Source organism: Chlorocebus sabaeus, chromosome X, assembly GCF_047675955.1.
Source record: "Chlorocebus sabaeus isolate Y175 chromosome X, mChlSab1.0.hap1, whole genome shotgun sequence".
NCBI lineage: Eukaryota > Metazoa > Chordata > Mammalia > Primates > Cercopithecidae > Chlorocebus > Chlorocebus sabaeus.
Window position 1 is genome coordinate 122,174,712 of NC_132933.1, and position 16,531 is coordinate 122,191,242.

At 38.6% G+C, this 16,531-nt stretch overlaps 1 protein-coding gene across 4 annotated transcripts in view; it reads right to left on the reverse strand.

Moving 5' to 3' along the window:
• The window catches only part of GK (glycerol kinase), a 79,157-nt gene that overhangs the window by 39,304 nt on the left and 23,322 nt on the right, over positions 1-16,531 (reverse strand). For 3 of the 4 annotated variants that reach the window (XM_007991355.3, XM_007991356.3, XM_007991352.3), the window contains exons 4-5: positions 15,830-15,907; positions 2,170-2,246 (exon numbers count right to left, since the gene is read on the reverse strand). In XM_007991355.3, coding sequence (XP_007989546.1) covers positions 2,170-2,246; positions 15,830-15,907 — 155 coding nt within the window. Of the gene's footprint in view, positions 1-2,169; positions 2,247-5,742; positions 5,767-15,829; positions 15,908-16,531 lie in introns of those variants that run through there. The other variant, XM_073013827.1, reaches the window with a different exon arrangement.

Sequence of the window (16,531 nt, forward strand, 5' to 3'; positions counted from 1 at the left end):
CTAGTTAAGAAAATACATACACAAAAATAATGCAACTATGTTCCCCTCCCCATCCCTATTCTCATTTATCACCTAACTACAGAGAGTGATAACTTTTTCCCTCCTATCTCATACAAGTATGGTTTTGTAAGAAAACTCAAACCAAAATATTTAATACTCTAATGCAACCTGTAAATTAAAAATCTTAACTCAAGGTTTTCTAGCTTTCTTAAAAAATAATAATAATAATCAATGTACAAAAATAATGAAAAGAGACCAGGCACAGTGGCTCACGTCTGTAATCCCAGTACTTTGGGAGGCTGAGGCGGGCGGATCACCTGAGGTCAGGAGTTCGAGGCCAGCCTGGCCAAGACGGTGAAACCCCGTCTCCACTAAAAAATAGAAGAAAAATTAGCCAGGCTTGGTGGTGCATGCCTGTAATCTCAGCTACGGTGGAGGCTGAGGCAGGAGAATCATTTGAACCCGGGAGGTGGAGGTTGCAGTGAGCAGAGATTGTGCCACTACACTCCAGCCTGGATGACAGAGTGAGACTCTATCTCAAAAAAAAAAAAAAAGGAAGGAGATAATTTATGGAAATATTATTTAATTTGAAGGACCAAGGGTCATCCCAAAAGACGACCTGGGAAGATCTCACAAAGTCAATAGCAAGGTAATACATAATATCTTATTTTCATGATGGGGGTAGAAAGTGTAAAAGTTGCCTAAAATGACATTGGAGAGAAAAACATGCATCCCTTGAAGCAGAGTGCAGCTGGAGGTGAGGATGAGGGTTGGGCAGGGTGATGAAGGGAACGGAATAGAAAATGATTTATTCACGACAAGTCTGAAGTTATTGTGGGGGGACGGAATGGTCAGATTACTGCAATTAATGGGATTTCAACAGCAGTTTTAGAAGAAAATGACACAAGCATCCAACTGACAAATAAAAAGGGGATAAACAACAACAACAAAAACACAAAAAACAAAAACAGAAAAAGAGAACTTCCTTTTAGATGCTAGAAGAACTTGGCCTTGACCTTGCTAAAAAAAATTCCTTGCCTATTTTAAAAATTCACTCTCCCTTCCTTTATGTGAAGAGGGATCTATATAAGGACTGAAAAGTAGGCAGTTTTATTAGCCTTCTTCATATGAAGAAAGTGGAAGAGGGGTTCAATAAAGAGCTAGAGCGTTTTCTACTTTCTCTCTCTCCCTGAATCCAGATGCTTAAAACCTCAAAAACAGCCAGAACGTTCTTTGATGGGCAGTAGAAAATAACAGGGATAGATTTGGAAAGCATAGTTCAATTATAGAAAGCACCCCGCCCCCAGCACTTTGGGAGGCCGAGGCGGGCAGATCAGGAGGTCAGGAGATTGAGACCATCCTGGCTAACACAGTGAAACCACATCTCTACTAAAAATACAAAAAATTAGCTGGGCGTGGTGGCATGCGCCTGTAGTCCCAGCTACTCGGGAGGCTGAGGCAGGAGAATTGCTTGAACCCAGGAGGTGGAGGTTGCGGTGAGCCGAGATTGTGCCATTACACTCCAGCCTGGGCAACAAGAGTGAAACTCTGTCTCAAAAAAAAAAAAAAAGAAAAGAAAAAGAAAGCACCCCTAGGGAAGTTATGACTTAAGCCACTGGGACACATTATAATCTCCTCCAGCCTGTCAATTTTGTGGTATTATTGTTCCAATCCACCACAGAGCAAGAAAGACAGGAAGGTAAAGACTTGAGTTGGCCTCAATTATCCGGGAAAAAGATTCTATAAATTGTATCAAATAACTATTGTACCATAAGATGCTTCTTTCTAGTGAAATCTGCAACCTTTTTTTAAAAAAAGAAATATTCTTTTTTTTTTTTTTTTTTTTTTGAGACAGAGTCTGGCTCTGTCGCCCAGGCTGGAGTGCAGTGGCCGGATCTCAGCTCACTGCAAGCTCCGCCTCCCGGGTTCACGCCATTCTCCTGCCTCAGCCTCCCGAGTAGCTGGGACTACAGGCGCCCGCCACCACGCCCAGCTAGTTTTTTGTATTTTTTAGTAGAGACGGGGTTTCAGCGTGTTAGCCAGGATGGTCTCGATCTCCTGACCTCGTGATCCGCCCGTCTCGGCCTCCCAAAGTGCTGGGATTACAGGCTTGAGCCACCGCGCCCGGCCAGAAATATTCTTATAGTATACGTTTGAAGAAATTCTTACCTTGACAAAGTTATTATTTCCTGGAATTCTTTTACTAAGACTCTCAACGGTAGACTGGGTTCTTAGATCAAGCCACACTATAGACCAAAATAAAATAATATACATGAAAAACTTCATTTAAAAAATAAGAACTTACTGAATTCACCATCAAAGATAAAAGACTGATTAGTTTCTATAAGGAATTAAAATGCTATAGCTTTCAAGAGATAGAAATTAGAAAATTAGAAATGAATGGGCATATTGTTAGATAAAAATAAATTTATGAGAGGATTTAAAGCTTTTATGCAAAATTACAGACCAAGTTAGGAGAATAATACAAACCTTAGAGTGCTTATTTTATATTATTTTTATAGAACAAAACTACAAAAAATATTTGGAATATAGATTTTCTAAGCACACATGAGGCCAGAGAATATCTAAAAGCTAGGCAGGCTAGTTGGTAGCACAAAATGCAAAATCCAGGATCATCATACCATACATAAAGTGTGCATCTTAACAAACTAGGGAGCAATTTGTGACAAAGACAAAGTAGAGAACTTGATTCTATTATTGAGGAAACAAAAGATTCCATCTGTTTATATAAAATGCTTATTTACATTGAAATCTTTCCAAGTATGCTAGACCCGGAATCGTTAGAATACTTTTAAAGGCACCATTCTTTCTCTCTGCTGGACTATAGAAAAAAAAAATCCCCATTTTAATGGATCAACATTATCTTTACTAAGTAGCTATTATCTACTTTCTAACCCCCTGGTGGAAAGGATTTCTATTTTGCTTCATGATAGTAGGCTTGAGGAAGAGGAAACATTAAATAGTACATAAAGTAATTGTGAAAGGCAGCCAATGGAATCATCTGAATTTTATTTGCCAGATTTAAGTTTTGTACTTAAACTTTGATAACTTTTAATCTATTTGTGGTCATTTGATATTTTTAGGACACTGACTGCTCAGATACCTCCTGAAAAGACTCAGTCTCATAGTCTATTTAAAGGACTCCAGGGAAGACTATGCAAGCTTGCCCACTACCACATATTTGAATGCTAGCAATCACTGTGTAGTTTGGTTAACTCTTCTCTATTACTCCATTCTCTTCATTAAAAAGCAGTTATTTCCTGTAGTAAATGTTAATCAATTCTTTCTAATTACTTATGCTGTCATTTCCCTGGAGGGCCCTGCACTTCATTTTGACAGTGGCTACTTCCCACAAGATTTAAACTGGGGACTTCAGGACAAGATACTGGTTTCTGTAGGTGGGAAAAGCAGCAAGAAAAGACTCATCACAACCAAGACAACAGGAGGGAAAAGAGAAAGACCATGAAAATAGATGGCCTATAATAGATAACGTCTGCATTTGCTGCCCAGTATCTACTCCTCCTGCATCTGTTGGGGAGAGGTATTTCGAATTCTTTTTAGGAAATCGGTCCGCCCTCATCCTCAGCCATGTAGTGTGCCTGAGATTTGATCTTACTCCCAGCTCCAGGAATGGGTCCGGATCCCAGTGACTGGATCAGGAGATAACATGTGGTCAAAAAGATTTGTGCTCAGTCTGCAAGAGTCCCTCTTCTCAGTTGACCTTGGCAGTGTGTGGCTTGGGCCTGCTGCCCTCATGAAGGGAGAGTGGAATATGCCACATCAGGAGCCATCCCAGAAAAGGCAGGCTTGAGGGGGATGCAGGTGATACTGTCTGAGTCTGGAATCAAACAGCACCTGAACTTAGCTACCCTTGGACTGCTGCTTCCATGAGCAAAAGAACTGCCCCCTGCTTTAAATTTCATTTAGTTGAAATAGAATTTTATATTATTTACACTGTGATTGATATAAGCCATTAGTGACATCATCATGGAGGTGGCAAGATCTCCCATGTCCAGGGAACAAGGGCAGTCTACTTTTACACTATGACAAAAGTGGACCTTCCTTACAGGTAAGCAATCCTAGCAGGTGTTATTGGCTTACAGAAATAACTAGAAAAAGTAGAAGAATTAGAAAAGTTTTAAATCTATGATAGGTAGAATTAACAAGCACATCTCAATACTCAGTGTTTCAAACTACAGTGAGCTATGAGTTTAAAAATGAATTTAGTGAGTTTTGATTGCCTACTTTAAAAATTGAAATAGGATGAATTAGAATGGAAAATATCAGAGTTCACTGCACTGGGTAAGATAAATATTGATTTGTGAAACTTTTGTTTTAGTTATGTGGATTTGCCAAATCATTATGTAAAATGCAATTCTTACCAAGGGGCATGAACAAATACATTTGAAAGCCACTACTCTAGGCTTTTTTGGTTAATGACTTAAAATATTCTAGACCAGTGTTTTTTCATATTTTAATGGATATAACATTCACAAGGGAGCTTAAAGATGGGCTCCATCCCCATAAATTCTAGGATAGAAGTTCTGGGAATGAGGCCCAGAAATCTGAATTTTAAATAGGTGCCCCATTTTGAGAAACACTGCTAGACTTCAGAGCAGTGGTTATTTCCTCTAAAGCATACCATGACTACCTGGAAAACCTTAAAATCCAGGCCCTACCTTGCATGATTCTGATTGCAGGTATAGGCAAGGCCTGAGCTCTGAGCCTCTGTACTTTTGTTAAAAGTATCTCAAGTAATTCAGTATAAAACTAAAATATGAGAACCTCTTTTCTTTCTCTTTCTCTCGCTCTCTCTCTCTTTTTTTTTTTTTTTTTTTTTTTTTTGAGACAGAGTCTCGTGCTGTGGCCCAGTCTGGAGTGCAGTGACGCAATCTCAGCTCACTGCAGCCTCCGCCTCCCAGGAGAAACTCTTTTCATCTTTTGAAGAGCATGTTCTTTAAAATACTAGGTGTGTTCCAATTATTTGTTAAATAAAAAAAAAATCTAAAAGAACACCCCGATTGAGTCCCAGTGGCCCTGTGATTCTATTGTTTATTAGCAAGGACCACTTAGGCACTTTATTCCTCACTTGAAAGTTTGCAGCTATGACTGACAATAGCGGTAAACACAGAGTTAAATCCTCACCACAAAGAATCAAAACACTGGATGCGAAATCAGGGAGACCAAAATTCAATGTTTGGCTTTGTCAACAATAAGCTATGTGACTTAGGCAACTCATTTTACCCTTCTTGGTCTGGATTCTGTAAATATAAAATAAGGAGGCTGGACTAGATGGTCTCTAAAGTCTTTCTCCTTCCATTGTTCCATGATCATAGAAAGCTGTCGTAATAATTACTTTGTTTTTATAGCCAGACGTTAAGGCAGTTAGAATACATGGAATGCATTAGTAAAACTGCCAAAGAGAAAACTATCAGTGTTTGGTACACTACCAAGCAATTCACAAATGCTCAAAATTAATTGAATTAAGAACAAAAAAATTAGAAAACTCATTAAAGAAGCTAAGACGGCAGAATTAGATTTGCAGAAGAGACCAAAGCCAAAGAGAAGACTCCCAAGCTGGAGGACTAAGCCCCTTGTGTAGGTAATCTCTGAGAACAATCAAAAGGAATGACAGATCCAGATCTGGCAGCAGAAGTCAATTTCCCCCAACATATAGGACTTGGGAGGCTGGGAAGTGAGCAATAGCCAGAGCACCAATACCTGAGGAAGTACCAGCAGCTGGAACTGAAGAGCCAGAGGGAACAACGGCAACTGGAACTGAAGGGCCAGGAGAAACTGGAGCAGCTGGAGCATTAGAAGAAATAAGGGCAATTCATGCTAGAGATGGCCAGTTTCAAGGTCTCTTGTTGACCATGTAGGAAATGATAGATCACTTGGGCAAGTTCGTCAGAATGAACATTTTTCTACACACTGGAGTGTAGAAAAAGAAAAGGAAGAGGCAGGGAGCAGAAAGGGAACAAAGGAAGTCCAGTATGAATCTCTGATTCAATAATATTTTCATTTGGATGAAGACAAGTAAATACCTGCTTCTTGTTTAGGATGACTCTTCTCTACCTGGCAACATATATGCATCCTAATTAGAAAAGTGGCTCAGGTGGTAATCAACTACTCATTCAACCACTAAATTGAAATGATGGATGATGTACTGAGGGAGCACAATCCTAGGGGATGTTAGAAAGGAATGGCAAGGAGCATGCTACAGTCTGTGTTGTGACCATCTGCACTAAGACATGAAAGGGCTGCTTTGGGAAGGCAGGTCCCCAGGAAAGCACTTTCCTGGTAAGATAGCTGGGAGTAAAAGGCACCTCCACAGAAGGGAGCAACGTGTCTAGAGGGAACAGGGGATTGCTAACTTCCAAAGTAATTAGGAAAAAAATAGAAGGAAAATAGATGCTAGGGAGTCAGAACACTAGACAGCCCACTTCTAGAAGGTACATCCCTCCCCTTATCTACACCAAGTAAAGCGGAATTAAATGGTCAAGCCCACCAAATAAGTAAGTTAATAAAAACAACTTGGACGATCTGAACTTATTTGTATTAAATAGTCACATCCAATCTGTCTGGTAGATTTAGTTTGTTCTGGAAAAAACAAAAAGTTTGAAGAGTGAAGATAAATGTAGTTGCCTCAATCCCCATGGACTAGAGTTAGTGACATAGTAACAAACAATACAGAGGAATAAATTATTTTTAAAATATTTAGAATAATAAAACCTCATAAATTTCCAGTGTTTCATTAGTCATAACAATAGAAGGAAAAACAAAATACAGTAAAAAAAAAAAAAACCCACTAAAATCATCTAACTGATTTTCAGTTGACTAGAAACAAAGACAAATAATAAATCTTCTCTGAAATGGTCTGTCATGAGCTGCTAGGGTGATAGGAAGTGAGGTGAAGGTGAGGCTCCAGGTTACGGAACACATCCTAAACACAGACTGCTGACAGTTACACAAAGTGTTACGGGGTTGTTTCTCCCACAAGAGACATGATAGTAAAACAGATTTAGTCATGGCATTTTACTATTTGTCAAAAGCTAAGCTATTAATTAAGCTGGGTAAGTGGTCATTTGCAAGGTGGAAGAGACTATATTGATGGCTGCCCCTCACCTTCATTCTCAGAAACAGGTGGGGCCAAAAGTAAACCAGAGAGTTGGGGAGGAAAAATTGATTTACATATATGCCAAAAGGCAGGGGCTAAAGCCAATTTCAGCTCTTGGGTATAAAATGCCAAAATATCAATGACTGACTTGAGTGTGGGTGATCCCAGGTAGGCTCTGCATTTCCCCTAGGAACACCTGTCATGTATAAACCAATCATTTCATCTGGCATTACTGGATGAAAAAGGCTATCAGCCAATTCAGAACAGTGGCCCTAGCTAACAATTACTGAAGCCTTAGAGTCTGTCAGGCCCTGGCTTAAGTATCCTACATGGATTAACGCACTGATCTACACCTCAAGCCTATAAGGTATACACTTTTCATCTTCCCAGTTTAACTCTCAAGGGAACAGGCACAGAATGGTAGGAAGTGGAAAAGCTAGGATCTGAACCCAGAGCCTGAATCTAGAATTAAACCTCTAGGTAGGTATAGCCATGATGACGTTACAGTCTTAACGGGATAAAAATAATTATTAAAGATTGGAGAACTCAAAGTTGAAAACTAAGTCAGTTTCTTTTTATTTGGACAGATTTGAATAATTCAATCACTCCAAAATACAGCAGTATTTCTTTACCCAGGATTGAGGGAGATGTAAGGTTTTCAAAGAATCCTGTAATATGGAATATTTTTTAAAGGAAAATAAGTGGATCTTAATAAAGCTGAAAATTCTAGATTTTACAAAAGTGAAAAACCTCCCACAAAGAACCAATTTAAAAAAAAAAAAAAACCATACTTTATTGTCTAAAGTTAAGTGTGCTTAGGAGTTTTAGGTGGTTTGTCATCTATGGTTTTCTTTTCTGCTGATTCTTTGAAACATAAGCCAGTTCCAGAAAAGATAAAAGGACTGAGCTCAAGGTTCAGATCTCAACTCATGATTACATAGGTTTAATAATTGGCCCACTATTAACCAGTATGTGAAAACAAATGTAAAAACAATAACCAATCTTTAAAATTGCAACACTCTGCATAAAGAGTTATGTGTGCCATTGGGAACTTTAAATCCAACATCTTAGCAAAAAAATGTTTGCACTACCATTTAAATATAGAAAAATGTTTCAGGGACAATGAAATATTTTTTGTGGGTGGTTTTCTTTAATATACTAAGTTTTAGGCCAGGGACTCTTGCCTTGCTGGATTAGTCCCTACTATGAATGGTTTCCTTTTTTCTTTTTTTTTTTTTTGAGATAGAGTTTCACTCTTGTCGCCCAGGCTGGAGTGTAATGGTGCCATCTCAGCTCACTGCAACCTCTGCATCCTGGGTTCAAGCAATTCTCCTACCTCAGTCTTCTGAGTAGCTGGGATTAGAGGCATGCACCACCACGCCCAGCTAATTTTGTATTTTTCGTAGAGACGGGGTTTCTCCATGTTGGTCAGGCTGGTCTCAAACTCCCAACCTCAGGTGATCCACCCACCTTGGCCTCCCAAAGTGTTGGGATTATAGGCGTGAGCCACCACACCCGGCCTATGAATGGTATTTTTATATTAAATCAAGAATTGTGCTCTACAGAAAGCTATCAGAGTGAGGGTCATATTGCTCTATACTTATCGTGCATACCAATCAACTGCAGTGGTGAGTGAGCAAACTTGGCCAATTAGGGGGAAATACAGCTAGGCCATTAAAGTTCGGACAGAACATTTCCCTGATAGCATCAATAAAATGTATGTGTAAACATACTAAGCATCACTGATTCAAGCCTTCTCCCACTTCACATTTTAACTACTTGGGTAGTTTCGTGCTTTCTGATCAATTGAATCTGTGGCTTAATTACTTTTTCAATAATAGTTAGAAGACAACCAGTTATATAGACCATTAATAAAAGCTGCGTTTGGAAGGAAAAGGCTTAGAAAAATGGGTGGGTAGAGGAAACCCTGTGGAAGGGAATATTGAAGATAATGCTAAAAGGGAGAGAGAGAAGTACCAGGAGGACTCAGATAACTGAAAAGAGGCAAGAGAAGCCCAAGGCCTGCTTCAGATCCAGGGCCACAAAGCTCTTGCTGATCCACCAATGAGGTCATTATTGTAAATGCCTGCATCATGGCACAGTGGCTGGGAAGCAGTGATGCAAAGTGACATTTCCCCATTTTAGATATCACATTAATGTTTACCTTGTTAATCACAGAATTAAAAAATATATAGAACTTGTAAATTAGGCCATCTGTTCCTCAATGGACCCATTTAAATTTTTTTCTGTTTATAATCGTATCTGATAGAAAAGATGTCAATAAATGAACATACCTTTATTGCAAGCAAAATCAAATAGCCCTTCTCGGTCTTAACCTTCATCAAGCCTATGCTGTGGCCAACAATGATATCCTGAAGTTCTCCTATCTTGGGTTTTCTGTTACTGTAGTGGGGGTGAGTGAATTACTGCTTATCAAGTATCCCTGGGCCATAAAGAAAGGAGGCCACATAGAAGTTTTTAAAAAGGGAAACATAAGGTGCTCCTCTCATATGCTTGTTTGTAATAAATATTGCTCATCTGGCCGGGCATGGTGGCTCACACCTGTAATCCCAGCACTTTGGGAGGCCAAAATGGGAGGATCACTTGAGGCCAGGAGTTCAAGACCAGCCTACTCAACACAGTGAGACCCTATCTCTATTTAAAATATATATATATATTTACATACAGCTATATATATGCATATATCATCTGTTGTATAATTTAGTAAGACAGAGAAATAAAGAGGAGAAGGACAGGCCTAGAGTTACAGAGATTTACAAGAGAAATAGACAAGGAAAGAAGAAAACATACAAAGAGAATGCTATGGACTGAATGTACATGTCTCTTCCAAATTCACATGTTAAAATCTTAACTCCTAATATGATGGTATTAGAGACGGGACCTTTGAGAGGTAAATTAGGTCATGAGGGTGGAGCCCTCATTAATGAGATCAGTACCCTCATTAAAAGAGGAGAGAGCTTGCTTTCTTTTTATCACTCTCTGCCATATGAGGATGAGAAGACAGTCATCTGCAAACCAGGAAGTAGGTCCTCACTAGACACCAGATGGGTGAGCACCTTGATCTTGAACTTCTAGCTTCCAGAAATGTGAGAAATAAATTTCTACTCTATAAGCCACCCAGCCTATGATATTTTTGTTAAAGCAGCATGAACTGAGACAGAGAAAAAAGTATAAAACCCACAGACTGTGATACAAACAAAGCAAAAGAAGTTCAAAGACAAATATATGTGAAAATCTCATTGTTTCTATTCATCCTACCTTGTGTTGCTTTAGAATAAAACTGCTGAAGATTTAATATTATGTTGATATTTTCAACTGAAGACCTACATGGAGATATGACACTTCAGTGTTTTCCTGGATGAAATATAACTGGAGGCAGAATCTATCCTTGTTATTTCTTAGTGGCTCTCCTCCTTTCCTATTTCCCTTTCTCCTTCTAGCTTCCAAACTCCCATCCTTAGTTTCTGTAGCACAAAGGCAAGTACAAGGTCTTCCTGGTTTGTCACTATATGCCAAGGGTTATCACAAAACCTGGAACACAGAAAGGCACCTATTCTTTCATTGAATTAATTTTACATTAATTACTATAGTCAGTTCATCTATAATAAATTGAGATTATCACATCTATGTTATCAATTTTCAAGTCTACATTTGGAACCATCTAATTTCTCATTGCCCAGAATTAGCTTCTATTACAAGTCCAATACTCACCTTGTCCAAAACAAGGCCATTTTTTCTCTCAGTTTGGTACCCCCTAAATATTATTTAATTTCCTTCTGTTCTCTCAGGCTGAAAATCTCACAGGCCTGCTTTATTTTCTCCCTCCTCTTTATGCCCTATCCAATGGATAAACAATACAATTTTTGTTGTTTATAAATTATCCAATCTAGGGTATTTTGTTGTAGTAGCCTGAATGGACTAAGACAATGGGTTAGCTGCCTAGTGTATCAAGTCTACACTACTCTGCATAGCTTTTGGTGACCTCTATATCCTCACCAACTCCTAGTATATTTCACTTTCATTTCTCAATAATTTTTTCACTGGATATAGAACTGTATGTGGAAGTTACTTTCTTTGAGTACTTTAAAGGTTTCATTCCATTGCATTCTGACTTTGTTTGTTTCCATTGATAACTTAGCTGAAAGTCTTAGGGTCACTCTTTTTGAAGTTTACATATCTTTTTTCCTCAGGCTACTTCAAAACTTTATATCTTCATATCCCAGCGTAAGTATGGTCTTCTGTACATTCATCTTGCCTAGGGATTATAGTGCTTATTGAATCTACAGCTTGGTATCTTTCATCAGTTTTGAAAAACTTTTTCCCATTATCTGTCAAATGTTATTTCTGCCTTGTTTTTTCTCTTTCCTTTCCTTCTGGAAGTCCAATTACAAATATATTAAACTTCTTCACCTTTTCCTGTATTTCTCTTACATTCTTTTGTGCATTTTCTAAACTTTTGTTTCTCTGTGCTTCAGTCTAAATATTTTACTCTCTCTTGCAGTTCTGATTCATATTCCAGCTCACAAATTCATCTGCAGCTATGTCTCCTCTGATGGTAAAACCTCATCAATTGAGTTCTTAATACAGTTCCAGAATGTCCATTTAAAATGGACTTCCAATTCTTTGCCAAGATTATCAATCTCAATCTTGTCAATTAATTCCTTGAACATATTAATTATGGCTATTTTAAAGTCTAAAAACTCTAGTATCTGAATTTCTTGAGTTTGTTTCTAATGGCACTTGTTTCTGTTGCTTTTCAGTCATGTTTTGTTTTGTATGCATGCTTTTTTTTTTAATAGAAAACTAGATAATGCATATGAAAAATTCTAAAGATTTTTTGAGGCTCTAATTGATGTTGTCTTCCTCCAGAAAGGATTTACTTTTATTTCTGAAAGGAAGTTAGGCCACTAGCATTAGCAATCTCAGATCATCTTAATCCAATTAGCGTTAAAGATCATTTGAATCTGTGCTTCAATTCCTGTGAGGGTTACTTTATTTTCAGTCTACCTCACTTTCAGGATTTGACCTTTCACAGTTCCAGTTCAAAGTCTGGGATTTTACCAATACTCATCCCGACCCTTGGCAACCCTTGACTCCACCTTTTGCCTCCTTATCTTTATGGACCGGTCAGATACTCCTTTCAGAACCTACCGGTATCTCTAGGAGATAAGCAACACTAAGTGCTAGGCTTACATCTCTGGGCTTTCCTCCTCTCCTCACTGTCTTGGTAGCCTTCCAGTTCTTCAGAATTTTATTTCATTTTCATCCAGGTTTTCTGGCTGTTCTCAGCATACTGATGTGCTTGAAACAACCCATTCCACCATCATGGGATGGCTAAACTCTCCTTTATCATCTGTTTTGCCTCAAGCTGCCCCGTGCTTTAAGTCTACAGTACACTGCATGGCTTTCAGCCCCCTCTATATCCTCACCAACCCCTGTCTATCCAAATTAGAACATAAGCTTTGAGGTTGGAGAGTGTTCATGTTTAAACTGTGGTTTTACTCTACTTATAGCTACATGCCATTGGACAAGTTATTGAGCTTTTCCACAATTAATTTATAAAATAGGGGTAGTAAAATCTGTTTCACAGGGTCAGTGAGATTAAATAATATGGGTAAAATACTTAGCACAATCCCAAAGTAATAGCAGTTAGCACTTACTGAGTAGTATCATCACTGCTAGTTCTACTAAAAATAAAAAAATGAGTCAACCTATGCGTGAAACTCATCCATTTCTTTACTCTGGCAAAATATGTGTACACATTTTCACCTTCATAGCTTGTTCACATTATTCCTCAATTTTCTCTTTTCCTAATGTAATCCAACATACGCTTCAAGGCCCAAGTGGAGTTCAACCTCCACTGTGAAAAGTATGCTAAAATTTCAAAATCCATACTGATATGTACTTGCTCTAATTCCTATTCAACTTATCAACACATGATTTATCAACTATTCCCTAATGTTGTTTTATGGATTGCTCCCTAATCTAGTTTTTCCTTTCCAAAACTAGATTATAAAGTGCTTACAAAAACAGCCAATATAATTTGTATCTTTTATAGTACCCAGGATAACATCAAACATGTAAGAGGTTCTCAAAATATGCATGTAGCTCAGGATAGAAGAAAAGAGTTCCTCATATTCTATGAACATTCGAATTAATACTGCAAAGCACGTAGAATGGGGGAGGGGTGCAGAGAGACACAGGCAGAAGAGAAGGAAATAAGTAAATAAGCACATCACAGAAAGATTTTCTAGTAAAACATTTACTTAAATCTTTATGTAAGAGTAACTTCAGCTTACCTAGTTGCATTATTTGAAAAATAACAATTCAAAGTCCAAAGTTCCATTTTTACAATTCAGTGTTTAGAATTTAACTGGAACTGGCCAGGCGTGCCAAGGTGGGCGGATCACCTGAGGTCAGGAGTTTGAGACCAGCCCGGCCAACATGGTGAAATCCTGTCTCTACTGAAAATAAAAAAATTAGCCGGGCGTGATGGTGCACACCTATAATCCCAGCCACTTGGGAGGCGGAGGCATGAAAATCACTTGAACCTGGGAGGTAGAGTGAGCCGAGACTGTGCCACTGCACTCCAGCCTGGGTGAAAGAGAAGACTCTGTCTCAAAAAAAGAAAAAAGAAAAAAAAAAAAAAAGCTCAGAATTTAACTGGAACTTTCTGGTTTGCCTTTCCTTTCATTAAGAAAACAAAAGAAAGGCCGGGCGCGGTGGCTCAAGCCTGTAATCCCAGCACATTGGGAGGCCGAGACGGGTGGATCACGAGGTCAGGAGATCGAGACCATCCTGGCTAAAACGGCAAAACCCCGTCTCTACTAAAAATACAAAAAACTAGCCGGGTGAGTTGGCGGGCGCCTGTAATCCCAGCTACTCGGGAGGCTGAGGCAGGAGAATGGCGTGAACCCAGGAGGCGGAGCTTGCAGTGAGCTGAGATCTGGCCACTGCACTCCAGCCTGGGCGACAGAGCGAGACTCCGTCTCAAAAAAAAAAAAAAAAAAAAAAGAAAACAAAAGAAAGTAAAACCTTAACTAGTTCAGGAAATTAGCTAACACTGATCTATCAAAGGATACTCTCCTAAATACTTGTCATTTGTCTTACTTATATTCAAAATGAACTACTCATGAGAATGAGAACAAAATAAACATTTAAAAGATGTACTTTTGGCTGGGCGTGGTGGCTCACACCAGTAATCCCAGTACTTTGGGAGGCTGAGACAGGTGGATCACCTGAGGTCAGGAGTTCAAGACCAGCCTGGCCACCATGGTGAAACCCCATCTCTACTAAAAAATACAAAAAAAAAAAAAAAAAAAAAAGGCTGGGCGTGGTGGTGGGCGCCTGTGATCCCAGCTACTTGGGAGGCTGAGGCAGGAGAATTGCTTGAACCCAGGAGGCGGAAGTTGCAGTGAGCCAAGGTTGTGCCATTGCACCCCAGCCTGTGTGACAGCAAGACCCTTGTCTCAATAAAAAAAGAAAGAAAAAAAAACAGTACAGAAAAAGATGTACTAAAAGGATCTTTAGTTGTAATTCTTTCAAATTTTTTGAGAATTTATTTTATCATAAATGTAGAAAACATAGTAAATGCTTTCCTATAATACGATAACATTACTTTAACTTTTAATAAAGATTATTCCCCCAAAATTATCCCCTCTCTGATAATTTCTGATTCCATTCCCCACCCCACAACCTAGTATTTTATTGATAAAAAATTGTGCTTTGCTATCTGACACAATGAAGTCTTTTAGTGATTGCAATTTAGAACAAAATTTTCCTTTTAGGAAGTGGTCGTGTCATTCAGTGTTCAACAACTGTCATATGCTAATAGTGATGCTAAAATATACTTAGGATCATTTACACCTAATAAGTTGTGATACCTAAAAGTGGTATATTTGAGATTTTGGGCTTTTTAATCCCTGCTCAAATAGTCACATGTGTAGCAGAAGCAGCTAAAATTTGAATATTCTATTTTTATAACCTTACAAGAAGAATTCAGATTCCTAGATGGAAAGACAAACACACACATACTTTGTAGAAAAATGACTGTGAACCTACGTTATTTCAATTTTTCGAGGGTAAGGAGGTAAGATCTCTTTTAGATGTAAAAACAATTTGGCAAACATTTGCCCATTTGTAAGACAATCAGCAAGAGGAGAGAGCATGGGAGAGTTAATTCACATATAATATGTGAATATGTATGATCCAAAAATGGTAAATATACAGCAGTCAATTTCTTAGCAGACTCTTCTGCCCATCCCATCAAGATTATAGGGACCATGACTGCATGCTTTTTTTTTTTTTTTGAGATGGAGTCTCACTCTGTTGCCCAGGCTGGAGTGCAATGGCAAGGTCTTGGTTCACTGCAACCTCTGCCTCCCAGGTTCAAGCAATTCTCCTGCCTCAGCCTCCCAAGTAGCTGGGACTACAGGCGTGTGTCACCACACCCGGCTAATTTTTGTATTTTTAGTAGAGAAGGGGTTTCCAGGTTGTTCTTGAACTCCTGACCTCGTGATCCACCCACCTCAGTCTCCCAAAGTGCTGGGATTACAGGCGTGAGCCACCACGCCTGGCAACTAAATGCTTTTTTAGCAAGATATTTTAAAATGACCACATTTGCAAGGTGAAGAAAGGCCCTACATTTGACATCCATGCATGACAGCTTACCCACAGCATTGTAGAGAGGCTCTCCAGTTATCTTGTCCCAGACTACAGTGGTTTCCCTCTGGTTGCTGACACCAATAGCTTTAAAGAGAAAGTTAAACAGAAGGAAGTCGAAATTTTAACAAGTAGGAAACTACTTCAGGAGAATAGCTCTCATCTTACTAGAGACGCAACTAAACATAACAAATCAAAAAAATATTTGAAATATTTGTAGTGATTCGTTTATTTTCTTTGAGTGGCTCCAGAAAAAGTCAATACTCAATGCCAAGTATTTCTTTTCATTTCTACATACTCCTTCCAGCTTTACTACTAGCACACAATGACATGGACCCAGATCAATACCCAAATAAAAGGCACACTGGTTGCTTTAAGGAATGCAATAACTTTGCAAATTTATAATACCCAATTTATTATTCTGAGCAGACCAATAATCAACTCATTCAATTGTTTACCAAATGCTACAAGAAATTTTCCTCCTTATGTGTGTGCATTTGTGTGTGTGTGTGCGTGTGTGTGTGCGTGCATGTACATGCCTACATTTTAAGAAAATAGCTATGGACAAAATCCTTTATGCTGAGCATCCTTATGATTTGTTAGAAATTCAGTTTTATTCCTGTATTTAATATGTCACAATACATAAGAATTTGAATCAGGCATAAATATAATATATAATGGCATTTACATTACACTGACCTACATAAAACA